At 38.3% G+C, this 18,296-nt stretch overlaps 1 protein-coding gene across 1 annotated transcript; it reads right to left on the bottom strand.

Moving 5' to 3' along the window:
• Positions 1 to 253: 253 nt before the first annotated feature.
• On the bottom strand, positions 254 to 14,930 carry ptger2a (prostaglandin E receptor 2a (subtype EP2)). Its single transcript, XM_006804075.3, has 3 exons — positions 14,771 to 14,930; positions 11,401 to 12,247; positions 254 to 3,338 (listed from the first exon to the last, which is right to left on the bottom strand). Exons 2-3 carry the CDS (start codon positions 12,244 to 12,246, stop codon positions 3,063 to 3,065), a joined length of 1,122 nt encoding a protein of 373 aa, XP_006804138.2. The 5' UTR covers position 12,247; positions 14,771 to 14,930; the 3' UTR covers positions 254 to 3,062.
• Positions 14,931 to 18,296: the final 3,366 nt, after the last annotated feature.

Genomic DNA, 18,296 nt, shown 5'->3' with positions numbered 1-18,296 from the left:
CATCTCCCCGCTTTGTCCTGATCGTCTTCTGCTTTACCAGGACAGATATTTTAGCACCTTTATAACATAGCATATATGGTTGTACGTTGCATCCAAAAGTAAGAGAGCTGATCATAAACAAAGCAGACAGTCTTGGTATGTAGTTTGAGCTGCCATATTCGACTCTGTTGTCTACATCTGGAACCCATCCACATACTGTATATAAAAAGTGTGTGTGTGTGAGAAAAGTTACAAATCTGGTTGCTCAGAATAATTGGTAGATGAGATGTTTATTTACACAAGCCATAAAACACACACACAAGCTTGTGCGCTCAGTGCATTCAATTTCATCTACAGTACTTAATTACAGAAAAATCCAGGTAGGTAGCATTCAGGTTTGACATTACATTTGCTGTCTGTCACACAAGCTGATACATATCACAGGCACACTGACGCAAAGACTCACATACACACGCTCATTCTCAAAATCACAAGAGAACACAATGGCATTAGCGCACACAGAAAGAACACGTTACCACTGACAGGAAGCAGTAAGTCTCTGTCGTAAACACTGAACATATTGAGCCTGAGCTAAGAATCAACAACATACCAGCAGAGGCAATAAACTGCAGATTTTAACAACACAACGGGCAATTCTCACACTGATGCTCACTGAATCTCCTGGCCTTTACCACACATTTCTGTGAACATTTTTCCACTTTGTACTCATTTGAGCACCAAACTATTTCAATTCCTAAACCCAGTCACGTCAGTGGGAGAGTTTTCCCTTTTTTTGAGAGATAATGGCAGGAGAGCTGGCAGAAGTTTGCATTAGCTTTATTTTATTCCCGGATTCCACATTTTATTAGGGTTCCTTTAAAAGAAAGATATTGTGTAATTCAACCACATATAACTTTTGATCCCACTGAAAGTCTGCAAAAAAACAAACAAAAAAACAAAGTGGAGAATACTGCCCACTTTTTCCATTAAAATCAGTAGTCATCTGATTTCAGCTGCTTTGCTAAAAGTGACATCACTGTTGCGTAATGGTGGGTGGCTGATCAGTAAAGCGCGTGACCTGTGTAGGCTAACTGCAAAATGACTAATGCGGGGTACAATTTTTAAGGACCTGAAAGGAAACTTACATTGGAAACCTTTGCTCTACCAGCTGAATTTCTAAGAGGATCTTAGCTGTGAGCCCTAATTTAAAAAGATGTCTTGTTTCAACACCAGACTGTTACTGTAGGAGACCCCCCCCCCCCCTACAATGTCTTAATTTTGTATGAGCAAGTCAAGTTGCCATATTAGGCTACTTGAGTTACAGTAAAGTTTTATTCAACAGTATTTCAGTCAGAACCACTATAGTCAAAAGTTATGGAAGGGGATTAGGGCTACAGGAAAAAAACAAAACACAAAAAAATTGGGACATCTTTTTATTTATTTTTTTAATTTCTCAGAATTCCGACTTTTTTCTCAGAACTCTGGGGGAGAAAAAAAAGACCTCCCCGCTTTTTTACCCCCAATGCCCTTATCCTCTTCTGTAAAAAGTTTTATGCATAAATTAGAAAATGTGTGTCAATGTTAGATAGAAAGAACTTTGAGAAGCACAGAAAAACTGCTTGTGTGAATGAGGCAAGTTTATAACATTTAAATGGACAGGTGTTTTCTACCTTTCCATTTAAAGTTACAGTCGTTCCACACTATAAAAATAAAGATAAATTCAAAGAAATCATTAAACGCCCCAAACTATGAAATTCATGTCCATGAGAACTTCTGAACACAACTGTTTATGGAAAGCTAGAAGACGAATAGAACATAGCAAACACAAATAAAACAAAAATCACATCATCGGCTTAGAAGGTGGAGTTGGGTAGAGATGAGTTGGATACATAGCAACTTTAGCCAGACTAAAACCCAATAAATGGCGTGGCGTGGTACATATTCGCCAAACAGGTGTGTAAAAGGGTATCATCTCAAACCAGCTGATGTAGATGTAAGGCTAAAGCTCAAGACTTCAGATATTTGTTGTGTAAATATTTATAATGAAAACTTTGAGACAGCATTTATAAGTGGCCACTGCATATTCTTTGTATTGTGCATAAAGATGCATTTGCACGTGTATTTAGTGAACTGCTGCCAATAACTGTTTGCCATTAGTGATAAATACTGAATGTAATCAGCCATTTCTTTACAAATCACACAGCTGACATAATTTAATCTACAGTATTATTTAAGGCAGAAAAGGTAAGTTTATGCTATAATAGTTAACATATAAACCTACCTGGTCTGGAAAATTAACTTGATCACATTATTTTTAATTATTTTGTCATTAATAAGACCCACTTTAAAAAGTACCCTAAGTTCATAAAGTGCATCAAAAGCATTACAATAACAGCCACGTGTCATGAGATTATTGATCCGCTTTTCCTTAACAGTTTAAGAAGCTTAAATCAAAATACAGCTGCATTTGCACATGAAAACCTTGTTGTTAATAACATGGTAGTGTATCCTGTATACTACACACTATACATAAAAAAATAAATACTGTAGCTCTCTACCTTTTTTGGTTAAAAGATACCTTAATCTAAGACTCTGTAGGCATCCTGCCCTTTGACTTTTCTAACATCAATCTGGCAGCCTAGATTAAAGTACAAGGTTTAGACTCTCAGGGTTGATAAGAGAAGTATCATAATACCAGTGATCAATATTTGTAACGCACGTGCAGATTGTCTATGACATCACTGCCAAACTTTGGATATTTCCTTTCCCATCAGCAGCCATTTTTCTTTCATTCATAAAGAATGCAAGTCCTGAGGGAGACAAAATCTCCGGAGAAGTCCGTGTGCATTTAGCTGAAATGCTAGAAGTGTATGGAAATGCCCAGTAATTGGCAAGAGACGGCCCGAAACTGATAAAGCTGCTTAGAAGTTCTTATCAGCTTGATGGCATGGACCATTACCCAAAAGAAACACTGCTGTGACCCAGCAAACTTCTGCAGCTTCGGTGCTCAGGTAGGACAGCGCATAGTCTACTTTCATGTCCAGTAAACATAAATATCAAGTGATGGCAAAGCACTGCTGCAGTCACATATTTTTTACTGAATCAATTTGCTCCGTGTACAGCGTTGGCCGAGACAGTTCTAGTTTGGCATTTTCTTTAGCCAGCGATGATTTAAACACAGATCCCCTCTGGGCTATCAGGGTGGACTGGCAGACAGAGGTCCAGCAAAAGTGCTGAACACCAGGGGAGAGTAGGATGAAGACCCAGGGGTCAACGATGGAGTTGACGGAGATGAAGCGGAGAGCAATCAGGTCTGAGGGGTGATCATTCTCGCCATTGTAGTTGATGTACACTCGAATCTGAGGGAGGAAAGAGGAAGCAAGGAGTGAGGATAGAGAGATTATGAAGATTCCAAGGTACAATCTCAAAGCGAACATCATGAGAGAAAGGCACACCACAGCTAGCATCCTGGTTCCAAATCAAACATTAAGCCTTTAATAGTAAACCATCACATAAAGACAGTTTGATATAGGGGGCTGAATTTGCCTTAATTTTAATTTAATGCTGCCTGCATGTGGAAGAGGTTTGGAATCATCTTGATAGTGAACAGTGCAAAAACCAGCCAACATCCAAAGATGAAATTACAAGAAAGCCAATGTTGTAGAATAAAAGTGGTAAAAAAATACTACGAATGTTCATGTTTCATGTTTTTGCTGTAGCTAGCAAAATCACATCCACTTATACTAGCCCATTTATTTATTTATCTATGCAGAATCTGTGGCTCTACTATATATTGATTATTTTGATTATTGAGGAAATACTGTTGGGACATCTAAGAAACTGGAGACTTTTTCTTTGTTTCTCTTCCAGTGAGATTAGCATGATAGCAATCAATCCAACAGCAAAAATGTTGCTGGCGAGTGGACTAGTGCGAGTGCTGTAAACTTTTAAAAAGGTGGAGAAATGGTCTCCACTTACACAAGAGGCTGAGGATAGAAGCCCAGATCTAAACTAGATTACATAATAACCAATGATAATTTGGGCTCAGTTTATCTTACAACCTGATCCCATTATGCATAGTTTTAATTGTTTCGGTTTTAGTCTGCATAACTGATTTCTCAAAAATAAATAGCACTACAATTTATCCCTAGTAATGCACACACCAGATATTTTTACTAACTAATGTTCTACATCAGGAAGAATATTTGAATTTCTTGCAACTCCCAAATATGGGCTCTCATGCTTACAGCCATTCACTCAGTTTACAGACAAAAATAACAATAAAATCAAAGTATGCTTACATATTTCAGTTTTTTAGCTCATCCTACCAATAATTCAAGAAATCTCCACCATTTTCAAAGCACATAGATACTTCGGGCCGTTCGGATAAGCAGACCAAATATTAAAAATGAAACTCCGTACTTTCTAACCTAAAAAACAAACTAAAATCACACTCTAAGACACTCTTGTGGTAGTTCATGATGTACTCGTGTCCCCCCGTGTTTTAGGACATAAATTTTCCTTCTTTTTTTTTTTATGTTCCAGGATATAAAGTTCCCTCCTTTAACTTTGTTTGCATGAAAAAGATTTCTCAGGCCAATCACATATCTACTGATATAGTTAACTACTTGGTTAGGGTTAGGTAATAATAAGCAGTTTGGTTAGCTGTACATGGTCTGGATAAAAATCCTCTCTAAAGAGTCTCAAACATATGATCTGCAGGTAGGAAACATGCTTCCAACTGAAGCACCTTTTAAACTCGACTGAGTTCAAATTCAGATCTTTTCCGTTTTTGTAAGCTCACCATATGATTTTCATCTGCCTCGGTCTACAACAGGGGTGTCAAACTCAAATACACAGTGGGCCAAAATTCAAAACTGGAACAAAGTCGCGAGCTAACGTTAATATTTATTGAAAAAAATCTTCCTCTTGATATAAGAATGAATCTTTTCTTACGGACTCAAACAAGTTTTGTTGAAAAACTGAATATGGAACAAGCAAAGCTTAATACTAAACAATATATATATTAGCTGTATAATACCAGTAGGCCAGCTCTGATAGTAACTTGGTATGGCTTCGCTGGCCAAATGTAATTAGGCTGCGGGCCAAATTTGGCCCACGGGCCAGAGTTTGACACCTATGGTCTACAACCTCCAACCTTGTTCAAAAGTCAAAATCAAAGAAAGGTAGTAGAAAAATTGATGTATTATAAAGTACTTGAGCTTTTAAATACAGCTGCTTTCATTAGCACCCCTTAGGCCAAGAATGAGCATCAAATTACACTGATTAGTTCCTCCTTTGCAGCTGGAATGTCATGAAATCAGCTACTGCCTTTATTGGCAGGAAGAAGCAGTAAATTCCCTCAGTACATAACCACAAGGTTGAGAACCAGCATGTTAATACAATCCATGGAAGCTGTGACTAGTCTGCAGGTTTAGAAATGACTGCTACTCTCTCTCGGGGATCGAGGGGAACAATATACAGTTAAAAGGATCAAATAACAAGAAACAATAATCTCCTAATAGTTTACATGCTCACTGTATTTCCTAACAGTGCTTCTCTTATTCACTTCCTGTCCTCCACCCACCCTTTTCTCTTTCTCTGAAATTCTTTTTTTATTGCTATCTGCAAGTTTTTATTTACTTTCTCTTTTGCTTTCCACTCTACATTTGTGTTGGCACCTATGAGAGCACTCAATTTATCACCTGGAAATAAGGAGTAATTTGCATGAAAAGGTGTAAGAAAAATCAGCATGTATTTCAAAAATACAAATGATGAAGGAACAATGTGAACAACCTTGGAATAAAACACAAAATGTGCCTTTTGCGTGTTCTGTTCTTTAAGTGCAAACCCCAGTGCCATTTTAAACAAAGCCAGATGGGATCATTACTCTGATTAGTGACAGCCTTCACCATGTGTGAGAAACGAGAATGCGAGGAGACAGAAGTCAGACTTTCACCGTGAGCCCACGTTTCTCTCACAGCACCAACAGGAAGTATATTAATAAAAGCGGTGTTGTGAGTCTTTGAGGGTATTGATCAGAGAACTAATGTCATCTGTTTTAGTTTCATTTCGAAGAGCAAAATGTTACACAGCCACAGTGTATGCTGAGCAGATACTGAGTCAGAGGTGGTGACATTATTAATTTTGCCCTCATGTTATCGTGTTACTTATTAATGTTGGCTAGCGTTTTCAATTTTTAATGCGATCACAGATAACCACATCATCTGTCCACGATTTCATATCCGCAGAAAAATGTAATATGATCTTGCCATGTGGCTGTGTGTATTTGATATCCTGACTGTGGTCTCACATTGCAATCTGGACACCCAAGAGTAAATACAGTATATCATTGTGTGCTTGGGAATCTCACAACCATTTTGCAAACATGAAAAAACCTTAAATATTTATTCAAGCCCCACCTTCTTGAGCTACAGTCATTATTAGAGAACTGCTCAGTGATGACAGCCACAACATCAGATGTTATCAGTGAAAAAGGTAGCAGTTTTATCACTTGGCTTGAATGCTAACGTATGACTCTACTTTGAAGGCAAACCTCCATCTTCAATGTGTGCTGCACTTGATAATTTGCACTAATATTTGGCTAGTATTTGCAGGCCAACATGAAAAACTACAGGCAACTATGGCAATCTGCTAGGAACCAAAGCAATGAAGCTTTTGGTGCAACTACTTCTTTGCATCCAACTTCACCCAAGCGACCGCCAAAAACTTCTAGACACCATCGTCAACCAGTCAGGAAGCACATTTTTACATAGCAACCATGGGCTGTATCACGTCCTATATGGTGGGCAACTCTTGTTCTTGTGCATGTGATGTCATTTAAGAGGTAAAATACATCCTCCTCTGTCCATACAATATTACAAGAAAGAGAATTATACTTGATGCTTTTAAAATAAGGGACTATCTCGCTCTCTGTAAGATCACTTTGTGTGCCTCTAGACTGATATGTGGTAAAAAGTTTTCTACATATTCCTGTGGGTTATTGTGACCATTCTGTAGAAATATGAAGACAGGAGAGGACAGGAGACATGACTGTGACAGCTACAAGTAAGTGATTTATAAATACGGATGTTATTCATTAAAAGAATAATATGTTTGAAACTAATGTTATGAAGACTTCAGCGAGCGGTGGTAAAAAGTCTGATGACTCAGCCATTTAAAATTGTTGCCGCATAATAGCTGAACATGACTGACGTGAAGATGCAGTCTGTCCAACAGAATCACCAACTTTTTTTCTATTAAAAAAAATACAGAATAAGTTTGCATCTAAATAAAGCCATCAAGTCACCATAATCATACACCCTAACTAATCAGGTTTGCATGGTAAAATTAGCAGTTTTGTCAATGTAGTCTGGTGGAGTTCAAGAGTTTGACTTCTTGTTAAGAAGCGCCATCTGAAACCAGGAAAAGCACTGAAAATGTTCAACATATAACATACATTTAAACTGATATCAACACATGTAAGTTCACTTTCTTGCTAGAAGGCAATACTGCATCATTGATGGTGTTAAAAAAGACTACTATGGGTAACACGTAATTAAAGCGGATTATCCCCAACTAAGTGAAAACTATTTACTCAGAGAATATGATAAAAATCTTTAAATAGTTCTATGGACTGAAAAAAGGCAACCCAGTTCTGGCGATATACATCATCAAATACATATTTTTATTTTATCTCTCTCCAGTAAAAATAAAACCACCAAAATTTGACTCTTCATTTATTTGGAATTTAGCAAACTTACAAATGTAGTTGTTAAATTTTAGTTGCCTGTTGAGGCAGTGAAGAAACCTGATCTCAGTGTCTTGTACCTGCCTACAGAATTCTACATCTGGCTGCAGTTGTCTGATAGTTGATTCTCATTAACACAATTAGAAGCTATCAAAATGTTCAGTTTTACGGCATCCTGTGATGATTATGCTCCTCATTAGTGTTAAAGACATTTTTTAAAAGTCCTGTGTATGAATAGCTTATGTTACAAAAGCACTAGAAATTTTAAGTGAGTGGATGTGTGACAATTTGAGGGATTTACATAACGATCAAACAATAACGTAAATGAATAATACTCCTTGAGGAACACTCTCGGAAGGGCTCTGCTTGTAAGAACACAGTTCATAAAGTGGCTTCCGCCTTGGCGTCGTCTGCTTTTTATATTGTGGCTGATATTAAGTTAAGTATAATGCACAACTTGGCAGACACTGCAGAGCTGAAGGTTATGACTCGGTATTTCCGGTCAGAGCTGAGAAGCAACAGCACACGGGATGGCACTTTGGCACATAACTGATGTCTGCAACAAAGTGCATGGCATCATATTCTGCTGGGAAAGCTACTCGTTTAGCATTTAAAGAACAAAGAGACGCTTAGGAAATCTAATTTTTCTCATATGTCTACTTTGTAAAGATGCTAAGCTAGTCAGAAATATCCTATAACAAAGTCTAACATAGAGGTTTTGTTTTTGGTGTTTTACTACCATCCCCTGAGCAATCATCACAGATGTTGTTACATTTGTGATGTTGTTACAAGTGACATTTCTAATTGCACTTGGAAAGACAGACACTCCTGATCTCCTCATTACAGCCTGAATCCAAATTGCCTTCTGATGACATTACTGATAAAATCTTAAAGGTTGCTTCCAGTTACCAAGCATACTGCAAGTGAAGCCTGCTGTTTGGGATGATAACTTGACCTTAAAACATAACTTCTCTTCATTTTTTTTTTTTTTTTTTTGGGGGGGGGGCCTGGCCAAGCTGTAATAAAACCTTTCACATAGGAAGTGGCATGTGCTGTGCTGCGCTCTGAAACCCAGTCTTTTCTATGGCTTGTGCCATGTAGTTTCCTGCTGTTTTGAGCAAAGCATAGCATAAGTTTGCCGGGCAGGGAGCACTTGTGGAGGCGTGGCTCAACACAAATTTCTGGCTGATCATTCAACATAGCCGTTAGTGCAGCGCATGCTGGAAAACACCCTGAAAAACTCGCCAGTCTATTTTATTCATGCATCCATCCATGCATCTATCCATTCATTCTCTTCCGCTTATCCTTATCGGGGATAACTGTTTCAGACACAATTTCTCTGCTGTAGCTGCTTAGCGGCAAAGTGCCTAAAGATACCATTTAAGTTTTCTGATATGTAGACAAAACACTGGTTTATCCCTTGAGTTACGCAGTTTTGTATGCTTGAATGATTCACAGGCCAGTGTTACGTGGCTTAACAAAAAAAAACAAAAACAAAACAAGACAACAAAAAAAAGTTAAAAAAGAAAAGACGTGAATATTTTAGCAATCCCCTGTACACAAACTGAAGTGCATCATCTTTGGCTTTAAAATAGCCAGCAGCTTTACAAAGGCACTACAGAAATTCCTGTCTACATATTGGCATCAAAGCAACCGATAATCTACTGCAATGTTTATGAGTATTGCATTTCCACCACGTGTCCACAGAGAAATGGTTACATTTGCATATGTATCAGACTTCACACAATAAACAGTATTGGCTGTGGGTGACATTTTGACATACATCTGATAAGATAGCAGTTTTTCAGCAACCAGGCTAAAAAAAACAAAACAAAAAACAGTTTTATCTTTCAATCAGTACTCGAGATCAGATAAGCTGAAAAGAGACGCATATACACGAGTTGCATATCAGTCAAACCGCTAAGCCAGTACTTCGCTTTCCTTTTGTAAATACCTAAACATTGTCTCTAATTTTGTATAAGTGGAACGTGGTTTGTGTTCTAAGAGGTCTGAAATAGTGGTAGTGTAGTATTAAGGTAATGTGACACAGTGTGAACCTAATAACAAGTACTCTAACCAAAATATCACTATCACCAAAGTGTATAAAGGATATAAAGTGTCCAAAAATACTAGCCTGTAAGCCTGCATGACCAACAATGTAGCACAAAAACTGCAGTGAAAATTGTAGGCATTGAAGAAAAAAAAAAGTATTTATTTATTTATTTAGTTTGTCTACGGAAGGAGGCGTTGACCTAGGGCTGGGCGATATATCGAGTTTTTTAAAAATATCGATATATTTTTATACGAGATATAAGATGTGACAATATCCTTTATATCGATATAGTCTATGTTACGTTATAATTATAGTTGTGGAGCCACAAGTTTGCCTCTCTTTTGTCCACTTTTGTCTTTACCCAACGTTACTCGGCCTCGCCTCTCCTTCACTGAACACAACTCCCCCTCCTCCCCCATCGCTTCTCCTGCAGGAAGCGACAAGATGGACACGGCAAATCTCCGTTAACGAGTTACTGCGCATCGCCCCGTGCGTGGGGCTGGACGGCGTCAACGTGCTAACGAGCTAACCACGCTAACGAGCTAACCGCGCTAACCACGCTAACGAGCTAACCACGCTAACGCCATACACGGCCTGAAATCCTTTCATTTTCTCAAAAACCGACAGCGCGCCTTATGTATGTGCTTGATGACCGCGAACCGATTTAATGTGGTACACCACGCTCAGCAATCTGTCAAAAATGTTTTAGTATGCGTTTGCTAAGCTACGGAGCTGCACCGCTTGATAGATTGTCAGAGCATTACGGCTACCGAGGAGCCTCGCGGAGTGATACGTACTGTGCTTCAACGTAATATTACCGTATTGTGTGTGTATAAGGACCATAAATGGCACCTGTAAGACACACGGTTATGAAGCGGATTTCAAACTCCAGGCTGTCAGTCACGAACTTGGAAAGAGAGCAGCTGTGAAATCTGTCTTTGTTATTATGCTCAGCGTCTGTTAGTTTACATTTTGACTGCACAATTGTGAGCTCTTTGTTATGCACAAAAACAACATAGTTTTCTTTTATTTATGGAGCAATATTATTTAATAAATGCTCATAATTTATTTTTGAGTAGTTTTTTTCATGTACATCTGCGCTGTATGTTAATAAAAGTGCCCATGTGACATCTGGGACACAGCTTTAAATAAGAACTCTCTTTTTGTTCTTACCTTATGGCTTTATAAAAAAATATTGAGATATATATCTTATATCGCCATTCAGCTAAAAAATATCGAGATATGAATTTTGGGTCATATCGCCCAGCCCTACGTTGACCCTTCCTATTGGTCCCCACTCGCTGCTGTGATTAAGCGGGAGAAGGGACATATTTAGGGATGGGGAGAAAAGGACCCCAGTGCCCATCTGACCCCACCACAGAGAAAAAAACCACCCGCCCTAACATTCAGTTAACTCCCAGACTACATAAGATAATAAACAACATGGTTAAGTCCATCCTCCACCTCTGGTAGATTCATCCACCTGTAGAGTGGTCTCCTCAAAAGAAGAGACAAAAAAACCCTGAATTGGCCATGAATGGCTCCCACGGATTCAGTTCAGCCCAAACAAACTGATGAACAAAGGTCATTTGCAGAACAACACTTCATTGTCACTTACCACTAGTGGTAGTGTACAGATGATAAAGATAACGGTCATGACGACCATCATGATCAGATGCTCCACCTCCTCTGACATGGACAGAAGCTTGCGCTCACTGTTGGATCTCATTGTGGACATCGCTGTGCCATTTCTCCTCCGGCGCTGGTACATCCTATACAGCTGGTACACCACAAAGGCGTTACACATTACAATGGCCACCACGAGCACCAGCATAATAGTGGCATACAGAATGGCATAGGCTTTGTTCTGTGGTTTCACTGCATTCATGTCAATGAAGCACCACGTGCCCGGGCAGTATTGTACATATCTCCCAAATCCAGCAAAAGGGAGGAGACAGAATATTGTGCACAACAAAAACACCAGGAATATTGTGATGTATGCACACTTCTTGGTGACATGCCGGCTGTACAGGTAGGGGTACCCAATGGCAAAGCATCTTTCTAGCGCTGTAGAGAAGAGGAGCAACATGGTAGCCAGGCTGAAGAAGGTCATACTGGCACCAAAGTATGAACACAAGCTGCAAGTTTTAGGCCTCATACCAATCAGGGTTAAGTTGCGCGAGTATGAAAGCAGCACCAACGGGCTGATCAAACAGGTTCCAGTCAAGTCCGTAACCACCAATGATGTGATGAGGATGTGGAACAAGCTGCGCTGCCACGTGCCTCCACTCCTTACGTTCCTGCGTCGCCGTATTTCCAAGATCACCAGGGCAGCTACGTTTCCAAAGATGCCTATAGCAAACATGGAGGCGCTGATCAGGGGGTTCACAGGAGGGTTAATGTGGTGCTTGAAGTGGCATGTATCGTTGTCTACATCTATCCTTGAGCAGTTGCTTTCACCCATCCTGTTAAACCAAAAAGAGAAAAAGAGATCTGTGAGACTTAGTCTTGACAACAAATTTTTCAGTAACAAATTCAGTTAGATTAAAATAACTAAATAAAGAAACATTGTTGTATGTAACATGTTACAAAGTTACAAAGTTACAAAGTAACGTGATTACAAAGTAACACTTGACTGTAATCATATTAGAGTTTTCTATAATGCAGTAAAGTAAATTACTGTACCGACTGCATTATAAGGCTAACACAACTTCAGCTCTTTGCAAGCACCTGCACAGACAGCATGCAAACGCAAATCTAGCCAAGAACCCAGAGTGATGATAAAGCCGAGTCCATGTTAACTCCAGCACAGTAACCAGGCCCCGAATTTCCACACTGATGGGCCATCAGCCTGCAGCCTCCATTTCTACCTGTTCTTGTTTCTAAAATAGAATTACTGTGGCGATTCTACTTTAATTTTTAGGCTGGTTTTCATCTTTGTTTGGCTTTGTGTTTATAAGTAAAATGTAATTATGTTTTACAGAGTAATGAGAAAGTAATATGCCAAGCAGTCAAATTACTTTCTCCGGCATCTAATTTCATTCCATAGTGCATTCTTTTAAGTCGAGTAAAGAGGAATGTGTAATGCAAGTGTAATACATTGCAAGAAAGGCACTTTCATACACATATTATGTAAAGAACTCAAGAGATTGGGTCTCCAGAGCTATGTAGCCCTAAAAAGACCACTTATCAGTGAAGCTAACCAGAAAAAAGGCTTCAATTTGATAGGGAGTGTAAATATTGGTCTCTACACCAGTAGAAAAAAAGTCACGTGGTCTAATGAGCCCAGTTTTACCCTGTTCCAGGGTAATCGGAACATCAGGGTAAGAAATGAGACATATCATGAGCCCATCATGCATAGTGCTTATTTTACAAACCTGTGGAGGCAGTGTTATGATCTGAGGTTACTTCATGCGCCCAGAAAAAAAAATAGGTCAGATGATTACCTAAATATGCTTAATGATTTTTCCATGAATTCATTTCTTTCTTCCCTGATTGTGCAGCTATATCCCGAAAGCTACACACTATCCTTTTAAATTGTGAAAGAGTAGTTCGGGGGGCACAAGACATCATTTTCACATACTGTGGCCACCACTGACTCCGGACCTTCACACCACTCAGAATCTTTGGGATGTCCATGTGACATCATAAAAGCTAAAGTCAGGTCAATGATATAATAGAGTGTATGATGACAAATAAAATGAAACAGCATGATAGATTCCCCTCCAGAGAAAAACAAACATGCTACATAACTCAACTACGTCCAGTCATAGTCATCTTTCATGTTTGCAGTTGCTCATGTGTTTTGTGGGTGAAACCGAATTGCTGGCAGTTGAAGACAGACTCAAGTATATGCAAAGAAAAAACTAGAGGCCTACAAATCTCTTATCCAGGACTTTTAATACAAAGATTTGTTGATTTATGTGTGTAATGTAAATGATAAAATACTGGCTTTAACAACAGAGCAATATCATAAAATATACTGAGCTAACAGAAGTAATGCATGCAGCTCCAGCAGGTGTTTCAAACTCTGTGCCACAGTTGTGGCTTAATAAGACAAGAAAGAAAGAAATCATGTTTTCCTGTACTAAACCACTCGACAACCGCATTAAAACTGTTGGTTTTAATGTTCATTTTGACATGATGAGGGAACATGAACCTCAACACATGATCTTCACTGCAAAGCAAATTGAATTCTGACTCAGCTTTAGGAATGCTCTATGAGCGCTACGTTCCAGCAGTTTCAAAATAACTTTCATTTGTTTAACTTCCGCTCACTGGTCCAAGAAAATCCAGTGTTGGCCGCCAAGAATGTTTACTGGTGTCATTTAAATTCACACCATTTTGACTGAAGCCAATAACGCTGATAACACAAGGCGCACACTTGATGTTTGTAGGACTTTGTCTGACCTTACTGACCGCACGCATGCTGTGCGCAAAAGAAGATTTTCTTTTCCCCCCATTTCTCCTTTTTTACATTTGCAAAAATTCCACTAGTATATCTTTTGGAATTGTGAAACTCAAAGTTGTTCCTCTTTTTCCTCAGCAGTTAAGAGATATCAGCTGACAGGCAGAAAATCAGAAAGTGTATCTCAAGGTTTTACACAGTTACTTTTACAGCAGCTGTGCTGATTTTTCAAAGTCTACGTCTGCACTAATATTGCACATTTGCGCCGTTTGCATGACTTTCTGTGGGTGTGAATGCCTTCACTTCTATTTTAAAACGTTGCGAAAATTCTGGAAAACTGACTTTATTAATTAACACGCTTTAATGAAAACAAACAAGCCGGCTTCCGTTTAATTTAATATCGATGACTTCTTGTAAACATGACAGGTCTGCTGTCTGGTTTCAAAGTATTTATTTAATTGGTAAAAAATGATGTTTGAAGCATGTGATGAAGGCTTTCAGTTACATCATTCACACTCAAGAAAACAACGGGACTGTCCCTCACAGAAGCAACACACATCCAAAAAAATTAAGTTCTCACCTGCTTTTTGACTTCCCTTCACTAGTGTAGAAGTTTGTCGTTTATCAATGTCCCAGTCGAGTCGCAATGCAGGCAAAAAATCAAGAAAATACCCACCGTATATTTCCGCTTCTTTAACTTACGGCGCCGCTCTGGATTCAAGGTAAGTTGGTGTGAGAGCGAGGCGCGCGCTGCTGTGAGAGTCAGGCATGCGTGGACCCGGGTAAAGGGAATCGTGCGGTGACGTCACACCCAAAAGGTCCACCCACGCAGTGAATGCGTGCCCGTGCAAGCCTTACCTTAAAAATACTGTTAAATAGCGCTCACTGTGAGTTCAGCTGCAGAACAGCCTTTGTTCAGTTTGTCTGTCAAAGTGCAGTCACATGACGGGGATTATATAATGTAGCTTCACTTTGGTAAGAATGACAACCGATCCCTCCTAAGTTAAAGAAAGTACCACAGAAGCGAATTATCTACATTGTTTGTAACATTATGTCTTTATTTTCGGAAATGCTGCATTATACTAACAAATAGGTTATTTAATGAAGAAGGGGTTTCACACTAGCATTCAACTGGCTTACAATGTTTTTAGAAACATGGCCACTCTCCAGATTGTACACAAGACTTTTAAATGCGACAAGCAGCTATTTTGGGGTACAATGTTAATTCTTCTTTTTTTTAAACAAACAGCTGTAGCACTAATGTGAAGTAATTATATAAAAATGTAATCTGCTCCCTTTCTTTCTGAAGTCCTTAAAGCAATATTTCATTAAACAACTAAAAACACCCTCACATGTACATGGCATTATTATTCATGGTCAGAGATGGGCAGTAACGCGTTACTTGTAACGCGTTACTGTAATCCGATTACTTTTTTCAAGTAACGAGTAAAGTAAGGGATTACTATTGCAAAAACGGTAATTAGATTACCGTTACTTTCCCGTAGGAACGCTGCGTTACTGCGTTACTAAAACCGTGATTTTCTTGCGAGAATGTCTCATGACAGTGACGTAAGCGAGTGTGATGTTCGTGACAACAGCTGTGTGCAGATCAACAATGGATCATATATCGAGTGCGGAGAGAGTATGAGCGTGCAGCGTTTAAAGCGTGGAAGTACTGACCTTACTTTGAGTTTGATTCCGTAAAAAGTGACAAAAACATTAGTGTCCGCTGTGCGTGGGAAGAAAACTTCTTTTTACAGCGAAAAAAAACCCCTAAACTTCCAAGCAAGCACCGAGTAGCTACGACGTAATGGGAAACTCACAGAGAAACTGCGGTATCCTTCCACTGACCGCTGCAGCACACCTGCACCAGGATAAACCTCCGCCTACTCTACTCCTGCTTTACAGGTGAAAATAGAGCAAAAGGACCGCTAGTCTTTGACTTTATTTATTTTCTGCTGTGTTTTACTTGCATCTGAAAGAGTGAGTGTAAACACAAAAAAATAAAAAAAAATAAAAAAAATTATATATATATATATATATATATATATATATATATATATATATATATATATATATATATATATATATATTATGTGCTGGAATGTGCAGAAAATAGGTTTAAATGTTAAACTAATTTCTTCCAGTCAGATAATGGTGCATATAATTAAAATTTTGCTTCATGCATAAAGTTTAAAGATTAAAACTAACAAAACAAGTTTTAAAAAGAGACTTTTCCATTTGATTACATTTTGTATGATGGATTATGTAGAAAAAGTAGAATTGGGCTGAAAGATCTATCGCTTTATCACCTATTCAGGTTGTAAATCATGTTTTTAAAAAGTAACTAAGTAACTAAGTAATTAATTACTTTTGAAAATAAGTAATCAGTAAAGTAACGGGATTACTTTTTTGGGGAAGTAATCAGTAATTAATTACTGATTACTTTTTTCAAGTAACTTGACCAACACTGTTCATGGTGAGTTCCCAACACTAAAAACAGAAAGAAAAGTTATAGCATGGACTGTTTCCTGTCTGATAAAATGACATGTGTGTGTGTGTCTGTCTGTCTGTGTGTCTCCTGCTTTTATCTCGAATGTACAATTAGGACATTCAAAGTCTGTTTTCCCATATGTAGGGTTTGTGTATTCTTTTGGGGTTTGTTTTTTTCTTCAAATTAACGTACATTTGAGGTGAGTTTCCCAAGAAGATGAATAAAAGTGTTTGTCCCGTATGAATCAGTATAAAAAACCCAAAACAAACCAAACAAAAAAACTGTAGAAAAATTCCATGCCAAAACCAATACATCACTTGATAAAACAGATAGAAGAAGAAAACAGAATAAATGCCAAACAAGATTCAATAATGTGCCTTTATTGGAACATGTTGCCATTGTTGGACATTGTAAGATTAAGCTCAATGGGGATTTCAGGTCAGTGAGTGACTTCTTTACCATTTACCTTTTTTCTTTTCTTTTCTTTTTTTTTTTTTTTTTTTTTTTTTTTTTTTTTTTTTTTTTTTACAATTCGTCTCCTCTGGTTTGAAAAGTCTTGTAATCAGCTAAAGTCTCAGAATGTCTAAAGCACACGTGCAACCACAGAACTGTATCACATATAATCTCCTGCCCAACACCTCAAATTCTAAATGTTATTTACAGTTTTCACAGCTCACACACAGACATTTTACACACCCTTCCTTTCTGCCTGGTCTTTCTTCCTTTTTTAAAAACTCCTTCTGTCTCTTGCTCTCTTTCATATTGTAGATCTTGTAACTTCCCCTTTTATTTCCTGTAATACCTTTCGCTTCCCTTACAGCTTGTCTGCTCCCATTTTGTTTCCTTTCCTTTCTTTTTCCTACCTTTTCTCTGTCAGCACCTTTTCCATTATGTCCTTTTTCTTGTCATTTCCCAGTCCTTCTACTTTTTGCCCTTAAATTTACAGTTGATTTCATGCTTTCTTTGATCACCTAACCATTACAAATTAAAAGACTCAATCATAATTTTCAGCTTATAGGTACAAAACCTACAAATCCAGATTTTTCAAGTAACACCCCCACCTGTGAGTGGATATTGATCCAAGCAAAGGATTTATAAATAGCAATCATTGTTGTCTGTCTTTGCTCTTTATTTAGAACCATATCAATTATTGATCAAGGTCTTGATCCACAAAGTCTATGGCCTGCTGCTCTGGTAAACAGCCTTTGTTGGGAGTTTGGCATCAGTCAAAGTGCTGACAGCTGCTGTACAAATTGTTAGTCTCTCGTGATTTCTTTTCTGCACAAACACACACAAGCCCCACTGCTGTCAACAGGATACAACTGTATGTGTGTGCTTTGCTGTAGCCTGCTAATGGTCTGTGTTTGAATCATTGATGAGTTCATCGATTTGTTTTTCTTTTTTCTTTTTTTAGTGAATATTGAATTTCACAGCTGAAGCATAAAGAACTGACATCCTGTAATTACACACTGAAACAGTGAAAAGCAAAACTGAAGATGAACACATCAAACCTTCCAATCACACTATGGGAAATGCACTTTGTTATATATGTGTATTTATTTTATGGCACACGGTCGTCCAATTATAAATATGGGATATGATTGCATGTGGG

Source organism: Neolamprologus brichardi, chromosome 23, assembly GCF_056152115.1.
Source record: "Neolamprologus brichardi isolate AB-2024 chromosome 23, ASM5615211v1, whole genome shotgun sequence".
Classification (NCBI taxonomy): Eukaryota; Metazoa; Chordata; class Actinopteri; order Cichliformes; family Cichlidae; genus Neolamprologus; species Neolamprologus brichardi.
This window is presented reverse-complemented; position numbering and strand designations above follow the sequence as displayed.